At 41.1% G+C, this 17,688-nt stretch overlaps 1 protein-coding gene across 1 annotated transcript; it reads right to left on the minus strand.

Moving 5' to 3' along the window:
- Positions 1-363: 363 nt before the first annotated feature.
- Positions 364-16,479, minus strand: LOC132860423 (uncharacterized PE-PGRS family protein PE_PGRS54-like). Its single transcript, XM_060891615.1, has 47 exons — positions 16,327-16,479; positions 16,166-16,228; positions 15,626-15,991; positions 15,557-15,593; positions 15,373-15,459; positions 15,190-15,237; positions 15,055-15,105; positions 14,863-14,973; positions 14,405-14,446; positions 13,849-13,955; positions 13,599-13,802; positions 13,488-13,514; positions 12,979-13,230; positions 12,270-12,641; positions 11,501-11,951; positions 11,379-11,408; positions 10,980-11,195; positions 10,857-10,886; positions 10,547-10,660; positions 9,999-10,214; positions 9,566-9,595; positions 9,050-9,460; positions 8,928-8,960; positions 8,666-8,839; positions 8,552-8,584; positions 8,348-8,413; positions 7,784-7,870; positions 7,661-7,693; positions 7,472-7,579; positions 6,969-7,025; positions 6,766-6,867; positions 6,563-6,598; positions 6,423-6,446; positions 6,272-6,328; positions 6,001-6,084; positions 4,822-4,869; positions 4,208-4,729; positions 3,929-4,069; positions 3,477-3,515; positions 3,073-3,105; positions 2,841-2,981; positions 2,603-2,656; positions 1,832-1,954; positions 1,664-1,723; positions 1,521-1,562; positions 1,328-1,387; positions 364-464 (listed from the first exon to the last, which is right to left on the minus strand). The coding sequence occupies exons 1-47, from the start codon at positions 16,477-16,479 to the stop codon at positions 364-366; spliced, it is 5,676 nt and encodes a 1,891-aa protein (XP_060747598.1).
- Between the last annotated feature and the right edge of the window lie 1,209 nt (positions 16,480-17,688).

Raw genomic sequence — 17,688 nt, forward strand, 5'->3', positions numbered from 1 at the left:
TACAAACACTTTTACATGTACTTCCCATATATCTGGTCTAAACCGGATACTGTACCTTTATGAGCATTGCATCATTACATTTACACCATATGCCCTTATCCAGAGTGACTTACATTTGATCTCATTTTTATACAACTGAGGGCCTTGCTCAGGGGCCCAGCAGTGGCAGTTTGGTGGACGTAGGAATCAAACTCACAACCTTCCGATTGGCAGCCCAACACCTTAACCAGTAAGCTATCACATCCCTAAATCATTGCAATGATTCTTTAACTATAAAATATTATAAAACATTGTTAAACATTATTGATTACTATAACCATACTACATTCTTACTATTACTGTTACTGTATATTTACCCTGATGTCATTGACTCATGTATGAGCAGAATTGAAATAGAAATGACCTACATTGTTGAGGTGTAAGTGGTGCACTTCCAGCTCCTCCTTGTCCAGCTCCAGCATAGCCTAGTATGAAAGAAAATGAATGCAGTTATGTACCGCTGTAATTTTTCTTTTACCCTATTTTCTCCCTAGTTTGGTGTTTAACAATTACCGCCTACTAACCATGATGTCTGTCCGTGTTATTCAATTCAATTCAATTCAAGTTTATTTGTATAGCGCTTTTTACAATGGACATTGTCTCAAAGCAGCTTTACAGAACATAAACATAGAACAGAAGATAAACATAAGGAATAATATAAAGAATTAATATAATAAAAATTCAAAATATATATAGTTCACAGTGTGTATGTATGTATGTATGTGTGTATGTATATGTATTATCAGCAATGAGCAAGTCTGAGGTGACTCAGGCAGCAGTGGCAAGGAAAAACTCCCTTAGATTGGTAAAGGAAGAAACCTTGAGAGGAACCAGACTCAAATGGGAAACCTCATCCCCATATGGGTGACACTGGATGGTGTGATTACAAATATACAGTCAGACAAATGTTGTATTGGTGTAGGGATCACATGGAGTTCAGATCTCCGATTATCCGAAGTATCATATAACGACTAAGGAAGGGTCAAACGAAACATGTGCTTCCGCTGAGGAACATAAAGCCAGCCCTTTTCTTTTCAAACTGCAGCACATGCTTTGTCACTGAGAGGTGTAACACACTAAGAAGATGGTATTATTTGCCCTCTTCCACATACATGAGCTCTAACAATTGGAAAAAATCGCTGTAATTGATTGACAGGGAGAGAGAGTATGCTGTCCCTCCCACCAAGAGACCTATGCTTGCTTGACACCTGGTCATAAACAGCTGGTCATCAGACCTTTTAATTGGGAATCGAACACTTTTTCAAGGAGTGAAACAGAGCTACATTACCTGGGAGTGGTTGTTGGTAGCCGCCTGCACCACCACCAGTGTATCCTGGCACTCCACTGCCTGAATTCAAAGGCGTTTACTTTTTAATACTTAAGCACATTTGAAAGTAGTATTATTTTACTAAACCTCTGATGAATGAATACACTCATGTTCTATCTGTAGTTTAAAGAAAAATATAAGACTGTTGTCCTACCTGGTTGGTAACCTTGACCCCACAAGGCACCAGTGCCATACCCTGTAACAAGGGAGAGAAGAAAAATACATGAACACAGAAAAATTTCAGAAATAAATTCAGAAAAAATTTTTGATTATTGATATTGGTTATTTCTGGGGCACCTGGTTTACCAGGCTTCCCAACTCCAGCTCCCAGTCCAGCACCACCTGGGTAGATTCGACCTGAAAACAAAAGACTGTGATGGCTCATTCTTAAAAATTATATTGTTTTTACTGATTCTAAGCCTGATATATTCTTCGAGCTATATAATGTATCATGACCAACTCCACCTGGGCCACCAACTCCTCCTCCTATGCCTGCTAGCCCTCCACCTACACCTCCAGGACCTCCTTCTAAAGCCCCACCTGTACCTCCAAGTCCTAGGCCTCCTGCTCCACCCAAACTGCCAAATCCTACAAACACAGAAACATGTCACTGAGCATGTAATAATCCTTATAATAACTTATGACATCTTGAATTATCCATTATATTTATTTTGTTCTTTAAGTAGGTCCAAATGTGAAGCACTGACACAAACAAAATTATGCATATTTATAATAAAAAACACGTCATGGATTTGGATTCATGTTGATTCTGACAACAGTAAAATCCCAGGGATTTTTTTTTTGTGAGTAATTATTTCAATTCGATCAAAAACAATGCCTTGCTATTTGTAAGTTGTTTGTTCTTATGCAGCAAGTAATTCAGTGTAATCAGATCTAAACCTAAACTAAATATTATATCTATAATAATAATACCTTTTAATGTGCTCTGAATTGATTTTTTATAAAAAACCTGCTTGTAGTATTTAGAAATTCAAAGATGTGTAATAGTAAGTTAGTCATGTAAGTGTGTAAGTTTTTTTTTCCATGAAACATGCATGCAGAGGTGTCACACGTCAAACATATAAGGAACACCAAGCTCCCTTTAATTGTAAAGTTCCACTTTAATTCATCCATATTCAAATTCATACAGCAAATTGTTTCAGAGTAAATATATTAGTGAACACAGACAAAGTTGAATCACCATCATAACTGTATGGCTATTCAAACAAGCAGCACCTGATTTCCCAGGTTTCCCAGCTCTTAATCCTGCTCCGCCTGGGTAGCCAAAACCTGAAAATAAAAAACATTGAGCTCTTCTACTGCAGATCCGACAACGTGAATTGTAAATTAGCAGGATTAGAAGGCAGAAATTGAAATCACGACTTGTTTCGGCTGATAATTCGTTAACTACTGTAGATGTGTTATGCAATGTATATAAAGAATATTATAGTGTAAGTATCCACTGTTAAAATACCTCCTCCTTGACCACCCAGACCAACACCAGCTGCACCAGGACCTCCACCAACACCCCCTAAACCAGTGCCAACCCCTCCAGGAACTCCTCCAAGTGCTCCTGAGCCTCCCACCCCACCCAGTGCTCCAGTTCCCCAGTAGCCTTATGTAAAGAAAAAAAAAAAAGGAAATTTAAATCTTTGTCTGCTTTACCATTGGGATATAAAATAATCTGTGAGGAATCAGTAAAATACCTTTAGCTGCCTTTCCAGGGCCATATCCAGGACCTGTAAAAAAAAAAAAAAGAGAGAGATTGTTGCCATTGGCTGCATGAATATCTTCATAAGCTGAAGCCATGGTTAGATTACAAATTATAGGAAAACACTCCCAATTTATAAACAGTAAAATGAAGGCCACTAAATATTAATAAATATTTATTCCTTAATGTTTATAGTTGAATAATGGTAGCGGGATGTGGTAGCTCAGTGGTTAAGGTGTTGGGCTACTGATCGGAAGGTTGTGGGTTCGAACCCCGAGGTCCACGAAGCTGCCAATGCTGGGCCCCTGTGCAAGGCCCTTAAACCTCAGTTGTAAGTCACTCTGGATAAGGGTGTCTGCTAAATAATGTAAATGAATAGATTAGATAAAAACAGCTAACCTTTGCTTCCCACAGCAGCTCCACTTGGGAACCTTTGACCTGGAAAATATGAGAATATTTCACAAGATGCATTTTTAGATACCTAAATAGCTTATTCTGAGATATTATAAAATCTATTTATTTATTTATTTATTTATTTAGATTTTTTAGATTTTAGACCCTGATAAATGAGGGTACAAATATAGCCCACCATGATGAAACCTTGCAGATAATATTAATGTAAACTATCTAATATATATCGAAAACCATAATTTGTATTTATTTGCAGTGACATGCAGATTAATAGCAATACATTAACATATTTGTATTTCTTGTTGTGTTATTAGTCACTGAAATGTTTTTTTTTTTGTTTCCAGCCCATTCGACAATAAACTAACTGTAAATTTGACACCACTGAGTTAGAAAATGAATTATATGCATTCTTTTTTGCCAGTTTTGGCATGACTTCTGACCTCCAGTTCCTGTTCCTGTGCCTCCTGGCAGTTGACTGCTACTTCCAGGTAAAAAGCCAGTTCCCGTTGTCACTCCCGGCCCTGTAACTCCACCTGGGCCTCCGATACCACCAAGGAGTCCTCCAGCAGTACTAGCGTATCCTGATGCAAGACCATTTTTTGTAGAAAGGAAAAGCATGCCATGAAAAGGTATTACTTTATCTCATATGAATTGATGTTTATAATAAAAAAAATATATACTTTTGTTTCAAAGATGCTTAGAGAATTATGCATGAATACCTTTGGGGGGTTTAATTGTTCCACCTACAGGACTGGTACTAACTCCGCCTGGTCTTCCTGTGTCCTGTGCACCTGTTCCTGCTCCAAGTCCACCTGGTTCTCCTCCAACTCCACCTGGTCCTCCACCGACTCCACCTGGTCCTCCTCCGACTCTACCTGGTCCTCCTCCAACTCCACCTGGTCCTCTTCCGTCTCTACCTGGACCTCCACTGACTCCACCTGGTTCTCCTCCGACTCCACCTGGTCCTCCTCCGACTCCACCTGGTCCTCCTCCGTCTCCACCTGGTCCTCCTCCAACTCCACCTGGTCCTCCTCCGAATCCACCTGGACCTCCACTGACTCCACCTGGTCCTCCTCCGTCTCCACCTGGTCCTCCTCCAACTCCACCTGGTCCTCTTCCGTCTCTACCTGGTCCTCCTCCGACTCCACCTGGTCCACCTTCAACTCTGTCCAGTACAATGTCAGTTCCGCTTGGCTCTTCAAATCTACCTGGAGTATCACCACGTCCAGGAATGACACCACCTTCAGAAAGTACACACACAATAGCGTTACAATTCTGGTATCCGTAAGGTGAAATGTTCTTGAGCAGCTATGTTAAGGGAAATTGGAAATACCTGGAGGTTTTAGAGGTTTGGCTCCTGGAAGATCATCACCTACTCCACCTGCACAAGATCACATCCAATCATACCTTATAAAACAGTCCTGAACACAAATTACTAGATGATTTTTATATTGTTAAACAAAATTAGAAATCATGTATAGCTCTATATGCACCGATATCTGAGACATTGTAATTGTTTTATTGGAAGTAAAAATGTGTAATTTGCACTTGATGTTTTGCAAAACTGTGAACCGGGCAAACTTTTGGCATCGTCACATTTCTGACAGTTAATTGAAAAAACACTGTTTCAATATTTTCAAAAAATGTATTGTTATTGTCTCTCACAATAGCACTGACACAGTCAGAAATATTTATGATCTTATAGTTAAATGAATGCAATCACCTGTGCTTGGTTTTTGTGAATTCCTACCAACACCGATACCGATACCAAAACCAGCACCTTGTGAAAAGAGTGATAAACTTATAAATCTTTTCTCTACTATAGATTAGTCTAGGTTGTCCATGATTAGTTTATGAGTAGTTGTGTTAACCTGAATCTAAAGTGATCTTTTTAAACTATAGTTGATTCATGTTTTTCAAAGCGGTCAGCTGGTAGTGTAGAATCGCATGCATTTCATTCACAGTATCTATTGAGAGAGACATAGGAACAGCTGAGGTTTAAGCCGCCAACCTATCATTCATTCATTCATTCATTTGAATGTTTATCTTCATATTGAATGTCTACCGCTTATCCGAACTACCTCAGGTCACGGGGAGCCTGTGCCTATCTCAGGCGTCATCGGGCATCAAGGCAGGATACAGCCTACAGCCTGCCAACCCATCGCAGGGCACACACACACACTCTCATTCACTCACACACTATGGACAATTTTTCCAGAGATGCCAATCAACCTACCATGCATGTCTTTGGACCGGGGGAGGAAACCGGAGTACCCGGAGGAAACCCCCGAGGCACGGGGAGAACATGCAAACTCCACACACACAAGGTGGAGGCGGGAATCGAACCCCCAACCCTGGAGGTGTGAGGCGAACGTGCTAACCACTACGCCACCGTGCCCCCGCCAGCCTATCATTTTCTTTTTTTTTCTTTTTTGAATGTGAGCATTTACCACTGAAAACTATTCATGATTGAGGACAATGGTGTGTAAAACACCCTCATTCAAAGTAATACCTGGTCTACCACCAGCTAAGATGGGTATTCCTGTCCCAGTAACTCCATCAAGTCCGTCCCCATCAGTAGGACCACTGCTAACTCCTTTAATTAAAACAAATAAAAAAATAAAAACATAGTAAGTAACCATCTACACAGCTACATAGGAAACTGTGAACATATGAACTTTAATATATCTAAAAAAAAAAAATACATGCTGCTGTCAAACCTTAAAATATAAGCATCAGGCTTAATGTTTACTTTCACCTTATCAAAGATTTCAAAGATTTACCTTCACCTGGAGCACCACCAATAGAACTTCCAGATCCCTCTAAGACTCCTGTTTCCCCTGAGTATTACATGTAGGCATTTCAAGTCAAGTTCATGTTGGGTATAAATATTGTTAATAGATAAAAAAAAAAAAAAAAAAAAAAAAAAATTACCCAACCTAGGGGCCTTAGTAGAACCTGTGTTCAAAATAAAGACAAATGTTTTAAATTTTGAAAAAGACCTGTGGGACATTTTACACAACCAAGACCTATAACAAGCACCAGAATGTGGATGTCAGCAGGTTGTTACTAACCTGGTCCTTCTGTAGAGTCATTATCAGGCTTAATAGCTGATCCACCAGGATATAGGGGAAACACAGTAAAGGAAAGTTACTGTATTCCGCATACTACTGTATTGCTTCTTGCACTTCTTACTTGCTATCTTTCTCACTTTATTTATTTCCTACTCATGTTTTTTCTTTCTTTCTTCCTTTCTTTCTTTCTTTTAACATATTACCTCCATCAACATCTGTTTTGGTCCTCTGAGCCGTTGATGCTGTTGGTATACTGCCTGGAACTCTTGTTCCTCCTGTTGCTCCTCCTGTGACGACTGGAACTCCTAGGGTCAGATTTAGCAGATATTCCTTGTTGATTTCCAGGTCAGGCAATAAATTGTTGCATGACAATCAACCCAACAAACAGAAGGGAACACCAACACACCATATTTGTCTGCCTTGCTTCCAGTGACTGGTACCCCTCCTGCCCCAACAGCAGTGCCTGAAAACATAACAATTTGTCAAAAGACAACCCTTTATTCATTCATTCATTCATCTTCTACCGCTTATCCGAACTACCTCGGGTCACGGGGAGCCTGTGCCTATCTCAGGCGTCATCGGGCATCAAGGCAGGATACAGCCTGGACGGCGTGCCAACCCATCGCAGGGCACACACACACTCTCATTCACTCACGAACTACGGACAATTTTCCAGAGATGCGACTCAACCTACCATGCATGTCTTTGGACCAGGGGAGGAAACCGGAGTACACGGAGGAAACCCCCGAGGCACGCGGAGAACATGCAAACTCCACACACACAAGGTGGAGGCGGGAATCGAACCCCAACCCTGGAGGTGTGAGGCGAACGTGCTAACCACTAAGCCACCGTGCCCCCTCCACAACCCTTTATTATTTGTCTAAATATTTTCCAATAGTTGATCATCACCTGTACCAGTTGCAGTCCCTATTCCTGTGGTTGTGGTTCCAGCTCCAACAACACCAGGCACTGACCCTGCTCCACCTAAAACAGTTCCAGTTCCAAAACCAGGCTGACCTATTAAGAAAGAGTGTGACAGAGGTATCAGAGATAATTTAATCCAATTAGATGCCTTAAAGTTCAAAAACGGATTCATACCATATTTTGGTGGCTTTCCTCCTGATCCATATCCTGCATATCATAAAAGAAAACATACTTAAATCCGACTGAACACAATAAAATATGAACACCATCACTATTGGTTTATTAACAGAAACATGCCTCCAAAGCTTCCAAGACCGGTGCCCGGTCCACTGCCAGGAACTCCACCAAATGGAGATCCAGCGGCACCTCCAAAGCCCCCAGGCACTGCTCAATGGGTCAAAAGAAAAACTCCATCTAAATTACACAGTTAAGTATATAACAGTTCTAACATGCTATGGTTTCTCTACTTTTGTAATCATTTGTAATGTGCAGATTGGGCAAAGTGTGAAAGCTGTCACTGCAGAGGTTTTGCTGCATTTTTAAGAAGACATAGTAAATTAGAAACCTTGCCTTTACATTTACATAATTTAGCTGATGCTTTTTCCATATCAATGTAGGACTGAAAGATACAATTGAGAAGCTGATGGTTAATAAGCTTAAGCACTACTTACTGTAAATAGTCTTTTCACAAGTTATTTTCTTACCTTTAGTAAAGAAATTATATGGATATAATGCATGTGTTTTTTCAGTAACTGTAGTTTCATTGCACTTTGGATTCTTTGTTTTTGGATTCTAAATCCATCTCGGACTGTTTTTAATATGTATTAATTGTAAACAAAATGTGTGAGATGTTTTGCTCACCAGCCTGTCCAGTGCTTGCTACTCCTCCTGTTCCAGTGCCAAGTACTCCTCCTGCTCCTAATTGCCCTATTGCCCCAAGTATACCCAAGGAAGAATATAATGGTAAAGTGTTTTGGACTGCTTACGTGAATGTGTCATTATTTGTGCATTTGCAATGCAACGCTTGTAACGCAACTTCTATTTTCTAGCAAAAAAAAAACATACCATATTTAGCAGCTTTTGAACCTGGTCCATATCCTGTAATAAAAAAAAAAACATGTTACTTTCAATACAAATGGTTTGGATAAATAATTAATGTAAGTTAATAACCTGCAGCACCTGTAGGCCCTCCTCTGAATCCTGTTCCTCCTGGTACACTGCCTGCTCCAAGTCCATATCCAGCCCCAGGACTCAATCCAGTGCCCTGGCCATATCCACCAACAGATCCTGCTCCGGTTCCATATCCTTGAGCAGGCCCACCTACCCCAGATGGAGTAACACGTCCAGCCTGACCTGCACATCAGATTTACATAACATTCACAATGCAAACTAGTATTAGGTACTTATAGTAATTTGAAAATAACAAAATAGGTTTATCTACCATATTTAAGTGCCTTTGATCCACTTGGATATGCTACAGTTAAGACAGAACATACAACATAAGAATACAAGATATAATATATGAAATTTAATTATAAATGTGCATAACAATTGATGCTTTACCTGAACCATATCCCCCAGGTACTGCACCAGGACCATATCCCCCAGGTACTGCACCAGGACCATATCCCCCAGGTACTCCACCAGGACCATATCCTCCAGGTACTCCACCAGGACCATATCCCCCAGGTACTCCACCAGGACCATATCCCCCAGGTACTCCACCAGGACCATATCCCCCAGGTACTCCACCAGGACCATATCCCCCAGGTACTCCACCAGGACCATATCCCCCAGGTACTCCACCAGGACCATATCCTCCAGCTGGTACACTGCCAGTTCCTACTCCACCTCCTGGTGCCACTCCAGTACCAAAACCACCAGCTGGTACTCCTGGTCCTAATCCACCACCAAGTACCCCTCCTAATCCTCCAGGCAATCCTGCTCCAGCAGTACCTGTTCCACTTGGGAATCCTGTTTTGCATAAATAGATGTAAATCAAATGTGCACGACATTTCAAGCATGATGATTCAGTTAGAGGATTCTAGCTACATTTATACAAAATTTAGTGAGCCTTACCATATTTGCGAGCTTTGGCTCCAGCATACCCTGAAAAAAGTGTGATACAAAAATACAGCACATAGAACACAAAGATTCGGATTACATGTTTATAATATTTACAAAACCAATTAAATGTTTATGGACATTTATAACATTTGTGATTTTTTTAAATGTCTTTCATGATCCTAAACTGAGGAATAACTATTTAATCTATCAACCTATCAAGTACATCCTCATTTTGTTTCACTAGCTCAGGGACTTACGTCAACAGTACCCTCAGTCTAAAATGCCTACCATCATGTGCAAAACTTCAAAACTGTAATATACCAATGTGTCCTTCAACTCAGCACTTCTATGTATGCATATAGAAAATTGCTTCAAGAATATATGTTTTCTGTTTGTTAAAATGAATGTACAGCATACTGAAATACTGTAACATAGGTTAATTTACCCCCAGGTCCAAGACTGCCACCAGATACTCCTCCAGGTCCAAAGCCACCACCTGGCACACTTCCAAGTCCAAGGCCACCACCAGGTACACCTCCAGGTCCAAGGCCACCACCTGGCACACTACCTGGTCCGCCACCAGTTGTCCCTCCTGGTCTTAGTCCACTTCCAGGCTGAAATCCTGAACCAGGTCCTCCTTGGGCACCACCAGCACCTCCTACTATACATAAAATATAATAAAGTTCATTTTATATTACCATATATCATAAAATTAGAGTCATAGCATATTTATGAGCTTTTGCTTCAGATCAATATCCTGTGGCATTTTTTAATCAGAAAACAAACATTTTGGTGCAACTTCTAATTTATAACTATTAAAGTTATACCTCATCTCCATCTACTCCAATCACTCTGAAGGAAAAAATGTCCATTCTATTGACTGTTTCTGTTATAGCACTTACATTACTTTGGCATGTGTGCTATTATATACAACATATAGCACAAAATAAATCGAAAATTAAATAGTTACTAAAATATGATATTCATTAATACCTCCAGTTCCAATAGCAGGTCCAAGCCCTCCACCAGGCAGCCCTCCAACACCCGCACCAAGTCCTCCTGGCAATCCTCCAGCACCTAAAGCCCCTCCAGGACCTCCAAGCTGAGCTAAAGAACAAAATAATAGTAGAAACAATACATACCATTTTTATTGGACAACCTAGAAAAGTTTCTTGTGGTTGAAGTGAAATTAAGGGCTAAAATAGCATTAATTAATTAAACATTGTGCTTTAATCCTATGAATAATAAACTAAACATACATGTTTAGATACATACAAGTGCATAATACATTCTTAAGTCTTACCATATTTTCTTGCTTTGGCTGCAGCATATCCTGAAATGTATAGGATAAAAGGCATGTTTCATTACTCAGAAAAAAAATAACCCATTTTCATTTTAAATGATGCAACTACATTTATCAAGTTACCACCAGCTCCAAGACCAGAGCCAGGAAGTCCTCCAGCTCCAATCCCTGAACCAGGAAGTCCACCAGCTCCAATTCCAGACCCAGGAAGTGATCCAGCTCCGAGACCAGATCCAGGAATTCCACCAGCTCCCAGTCCAATTCCAGGGACCCCACCAGTTCCAAGTCCTCCAGGCAATCCTCCAGCACCTAAAGCCCCACCAGGACCTCCAAGCTGAGCTAGAGAAACATTGTTAGAAGAAACAATACATAAAGCTTTTATTAAACAAACTTGTAAACTTTTTTGTGGATTAAGTGAAATTATGGGCAAAAATATCATTATTGAAATAAGCATTGTGCTTTAATTCTGTACATATTAAACTAAACGTAGATTCATGTGTGTAATTACTTTTTAAGTCTTACCATATTTTCTTGCTTTGGCTCCAGCATATCCTGAAATTTTAGGAAAAATGCATGTGTCATTACTAAGAACAAAAATTACCCATTTTCATTATATAAGATGCAACAACATTTAAACAAGTTACCTCCAGGTCCAAGTCCAGAGCCAGGAAGTCCACCAGCTCCAAGTCCAGACCCAGGAAGTCCACCAGCTCCAATTCCAGACCCAGGAAGTCCACCAGCTCCAATTCCTGACCCAGGAAGTCCACCAGCTCCATAACCAGAGCCAGGAAGTCCACCAGCTCCAAGTCCAGACCCAGGAAGTCCACCAGCTCCAAGTCCAGACCCAGGAAGTCCACCAGCTCCAAGTCCAGACCCAGGAAGTCCACCAGCTCCAATTCCAGACCCAGGAAGTCCACCAGCTCCAATTCCTGACCCAGGAAGTCCACCAGCTCCATAACCAGAGCCAGGAAGTCCACCAGCTCCAAGACCAGAGCCAGGAAGTCCACCAGCTCCAATTCCTGACCCAGGAAGTCCACCAGTCCCAATTCCTCCAGGCAATCCTCCAGCACCTAAAGCACCACCAGGACCTCCAAGCTGAGCTAGAGAAACATTGATAGTAGAAAGAATACTTGAAGCTCTAATTGAAAAAACTTGTCCATTTTCTTGTTGATTAAATAACTTACAGTAATGGCTAAAATATCATTACTGAAATAAGCATTGAGCTTTAATTGTATACATATTAAACAAAACATACATGGATTCATGTGTGTAATTACTTTTTAAATCTTACCATATTTTCGTGCTTTGGCTCCAGCATATCCTGAAATTTTAGGAAAAATGCATGCGTCATTACTAAAAACAACAATTACCCGTTTTCATTACATAAGATGCAACAACATTTAAACAAGTTACCTCCAGGTCCAAATCCAGAGCCAGGAAGTCCACCAGCTCCAATTCCAGACCCAGGAAGTCCACCAGTTCCAATTCCTGACCCAGGAAGTCCACCAGCTCCAATTCCAGAGCCAGGAAGTCCACCAGCTCCAATTCCAGACCCAGGAAGTCCACCAGCTCCAATTCCTGACCCAGGAAGTCCACCAGCTCCATAACCAGAGCCAGGAAGTCCACCAGCTCCAAGACCAGAGCCAGGAAGTCCACCAGCTCCAATTCCTGACCCAGGAAGTCCACCAGCTCCAATTCCTGACCCAGGAAGTCCACCAGCTCCAATTCCAGAGCCAGGACGTCCACCAGCTCCAAGACCAGAGCCTGCTGGCAATCCTCCAGCACCTAAAGCACCACCAGGACCTCCAAGCTGAGCTAGAGAAACATTGATAGTAGAAACAATACTTGAAGCTCTGATTGAACAAACTTGTAAATTTTCTTGTTGATTAAATAACTTAAGGGCTAAAATATCATTAGTGAAATAAGCATTGAGTTTAATTGTAAACATATTAAACTAAACGTACGTAGATTCATGTGTGTAATTACTTTTTAAGTCTTACCATATTTTCTTGCTTTGGCTCCAGCATATCCTGAAATTTTAGGAAAAATGCATGTGTCATTACTAAGAACAAAAATTACCCATTTTCATTATATAAGATGCAACAACATTTAAACAAGTTACCTCCAGGTCCAATTCCAGAGCCAGGAAGTCCACCAGCTCCAATTCCAGACCAAGGAAATCCACCAGCTCCAATTCCAGACCCAGGAAGTCCACCAGCTCCAAGTCCCGACCCAGGAAGTCCACCAGCTCCAATTCCGGACCCAGGAACTCCACCAGCTCCAATTCCAGACCCAGGAAGCCCACCAGGTCCAAGACCAAACCCAGGAAGTCCACCAACTCCAAGACCAGAACCTGCTGGCAATCCTCCAGCACCTAAAGCACCACCAGGGCCTCCAAGCTGAGCTAAAGAAACATTAATTGAAGAAACAATACATGAGCATTTTACTGAACAACAAATTTCTTGTGGTTCATGTCAAATTAAACTTCAATAAAAGTGTTAGGAATAACTGATTAAATTAAATTAGTTTCACCCATATCTACAGCTTTGGGTTTGAACTTTAGGCAAATGTTGGATATGAAATTTCTTGGAAAATTATCCACCATATTTCTTATTTAATTGTTTTTCTTACCATACTTCCATGCTTTGGCTCCTGCTCCTGGTGAAAGTAAAAACAAGTCATTTAATATTTTAAGACAATGTCTGATATAATGAAATTAAACAGCAAGCAACATTTGTTTACCTCCCGGATAGGTACCAGCACCACTGGGATACAAGCCTCCAGGACCAGCACCAAAACCAGGCACACCACCTGCTCCAGGAGCAGCACCAAATCCAGGTACACCACCTGCTCCAGGCACAACACCAGGTACACCACCCGCTCCAGGGACAGCACCAGGTACAGCACCAGGTACACTTCCTGCTCCAGGTACAGCACCAACACCAGCTACAGAACCAGGTAAAACACCTGCTCCAGGCACAACACCTGGTACACCGCCTGCTCCAGGAACAGCACCAGGCACAGCACCAGGTACACCACCTGCTCCAGGAACAGCACCTGGTACACCACCTACACCAGCTCCTACACCAAGTCCAGCTGCTGTTGGAGACATTAATATTAATAAGGTATTTTAGTACATATTCATTATAGAATATAGGAAAATACATTATATGTCAACGTACAGTATGGGGAACACTTGACCATCATATCAACATCTGCGTTCACAAACCAAGTGCCATAAAGACATGAGTTAATGTTTAATCCAACTGAACACCCTTGGGATGAACAAGAACTCCAATTGTGTGCCATGCGTTCTTGCCCAACATCAGCACCATTTCTTTCCTCAGTATTGCTCTTGTGGCAATTTAGGCAAATCTCCACTGTCACCTTCTAAAATCTAGTGGAGATCAGGGCTATATGCCCATAGTTTCGAAATGTGAGTTTCACAGACACATACGGGGGAGTCTGCCGTCCACAAATCGTTGGTCTTATAGTGTAGCTTAGCATGCGATTCATATTCAGCTTTTAGCTTGAAGATCTAAACTTACCATATTTAGCAGCTTTAGCTTGAGACTTAGCTGAGCCTGGTACTGAAGGAATAAAGAATAAAGTCTTTAGAACATAAATTATTTATATAAGTATACACATCATACATGTGTTATTTATATGGCTGTGATGTAGAATACAGAATCATTCAGTAAAGAAATGATCTGTAATCATTGTGACTAAAGTGTAAGCACTAATTACATCTTTTGTGATTTTTCCAGTACAGTGTTCCTTATGAACCTGACCAGGATAAACCGCTTACTGAAGATGGGAAAATAATTCCCAATAATGGGAGTTCATGAATCAGCCAGCATAAAAAAATTAAATCCACGTAAGTAAAGTGTACCTATTGGCAAATGTTTTAATACTAGTAAGTTCAGATGTATTCATTTCCCTTTATTTAATATAAAACTGCAGATGTCTCAGGAATATTTCCTACTTTTCCTATGCACAAGAATACCTCCAGACTTTGGTGAAATGAGAGGGTATCCACGAAACACTCCTGGTAACTGTTGTCCAGCAAAGCTTCCACGACCACCATTGGCTCCAAGTCCACCTTGACCAAGCTGAGCTACAAATTAAAAGGGGAAAATGGTGTGATCGATACAAAAACAGATGATTGATACTATTATACAATCAGTTTAAAGCTCACCAGTCTGAGATCCTGAAGCTACGCCTGGCAGGACACCTTGACCACCAAAACCTGCATAAAGAAGGTTGCTTTAAATATCCGATGTTAATAAAAGAACATTTCCTAGATGTTATTAATTGCTTCAGCTGTATTTACCTTGTCCAGGAACAATACCACCCTGGTACAACCCAGGAATATTAATACCTAATTTAAGATAAAGAAAGCAGTATTGCATTTGCAAATTCTAGTATAATGCTAATGAATAAATGGCATCACGTTGAATAAGTAATTAAGTGATATCTCAAGTATAAGTGTTATCACATAATAAAACCACATTACCTGGTACCGGTGCCTTCCCTGTCTTGCCAAATTTGCGTCCAGAACCTGTTCCTGTACTTGGTAATCCAGATTGTGGCAATATAGGTGCTAAAGGGACAAAAATATCATGGACACACTCAGGGATACATAGGTATATAGTTTCCAAACAGAAAATATCACAATAACAATGATTTCTGGTAACTACCTCCTCCAGGGCCAAATCCAGCTCCACCTGGTCCAACTCCAGCTCCACCTGGACCAACTCCAGCTCCACCTGGGCCAACTCCAGTTCCACCAGGGCCAACTCCAGCTCCACCAGGGCCAAATCCAGCTCCACCTGGGCCAACTCCAGTTCCACCAGGGCCAAATCCAGCTCCACCAGGGCGAACTCCAGTTCCGCCAGGAACAACTCCAGTTCCACCTGGGCCAACTCCAGCTCCACCTGGGCCAAATCCAGTTCCACCAGGGCCAAATCCAGCTCCACCAGGACCAACTCCAGTTCCACCTGGACCAACTCCAGCTCCACCTGGGCCAAATCCAGCTCCACCAGGGCCAAATCCAGCTCCACCAGGGCTGGAACCTGCACCACCTGGACCAACTCCAGCTCCAAAGCCAATTGCAGAACCACCAGGTCTGACTCCTACACCACCTGGAACATATCCAGATCCACCAAGACCTATTCCACCAGGTCATGTTATGGATATTATGAATAATATAAGTTATAATTGTTTTCAACTATTGCTATTTAAAACTATACAGTTTGTAACTGTAACCTGCCTATGAAGTTAAAGGTCTAACTTCATAAATTTCTTACCAGTTTTTGGTGGTTTCTGTCCAGGATAAAGACTTCCAGCACTGCCATATGCTCCATATTTGCCTGAAAATACATAGCTTATAATATAGATAGGTAATCATATGCTATGATATAACACTATGCTCCTAGCTTTTTGTTGCCCCTTTATTAAGGCTCCTTACCTTTTCCCACTCCACGAAGACCAACTCCTCCTGGCCCAATTCCTGGACCAATTCCACCTGAGCCAGCTCCTCCTGGTCTGATGCCTCCTGGTCCGACTCCTGAACCAATTCCACCTGAGCCAACACCTCCCGGTCTGACTCCTCCAGGACCATATCCTCCTAGACCAGTCCCACTTGGACCAACTCCTCCTGGTACAACTCCTCCTGGGACAATTCCTCCTTGTCCGACTCCTCCAGGACCATATCCTCCAAGACCAGTCCCACCTGGACCAACTCCTCCTGGTCCAACTCCTCCAGGTCCAAAACCCCCAACACTCTGGCTGGGGCCAAGTCCACCTAAGCCTCCTATAGAGAAAAAAAAAACAATTATATTTACGCCTTACATTTACCATAGAAAAATCGTTCAATTCATGAACTTTAGGGCAATAAAAATAAAAGCATCAATCTCACCACCTCCAAAAGCACCAGTTCCAAGTCCCTGAGCACCATATCCTGCTCCTAGAAAAGTATATATTAATGTATATATATTTTGTTTATATTAAAAAACTACCTTTACTATGAACTGGTTGTAAATATTACTAATACTAAACAAATAAAATCTTCTGAAACATTGTTGTCTTTTACACTTTATATAATGAACTATTATACGTATAATTACTATGAAATTGTTGATTCCACTCTCACCTGATTTTGGAGGCTTGACAGCAGCTCCTGATTTGAAAAATAAAGAGTAATCTATTAAACAACTGTAGCAATGACCAATGAAAATAATGAGGATATTAACCAAGAGTGTGTGTAATGTGTCAATAAGAATAATTGTCTGAAATTTATTCAAGACCTTAACACGTACCAACACAAGGGAAACACAAAGTATACCAAATAAAATAGTAGTTTGAGAAAGCAAAAAAAAAAATTTCAATCTGTCTTAAGATTCTACAATAAATCAATAGTGTGAAAATGCAAATGTTTTTACATTTATGATTGGAAATTATATGCAATGCTTTACAAGATCTACAGAAAAATTGTTCCTGCTCTTTTTTAATGAGATCTGATTCAATCTGATCTAGACAGATCTAGAGCCAGTACCCACACTACTAGGCTCACCATATCAGGTAATATTGTATGTTATCCTCAACACATTGAAGCGTTTAGGGGAATTTACAGAAGAGACCCTCAAAAGATGTAGTTGTAGATGTAAAATATTAAATGTGACATTTTATGTAAATTTCCACAAACCAGGACCACGTCCTCCAGTTCCCAAGCCACCAACACCTATTCCACCAGTTCCAATACCCCCAGTGACTGGTCCACCTGTGCCAGGGCCTGTGCCATAACCACCTGGTCCTATTCCTCCTGTACCAG

The sequence above is a fragment of the Tachysurus vachellii genome, chromosome 17 (genome assembly GCF_030014155.1).
Source record: "Tachysurus vachellii isolate PV-2020 chromosome 17, HZAU_Pvac_v1, whole genome shotgun sequence".
NCBI classification, from domain to species: domain Eukaryota; kingdom Metazoa; phylum Chordata; class Actinopteri; order Siluriformes; family Bagridae; genus Tachysurus; species Tachysurus vachellii.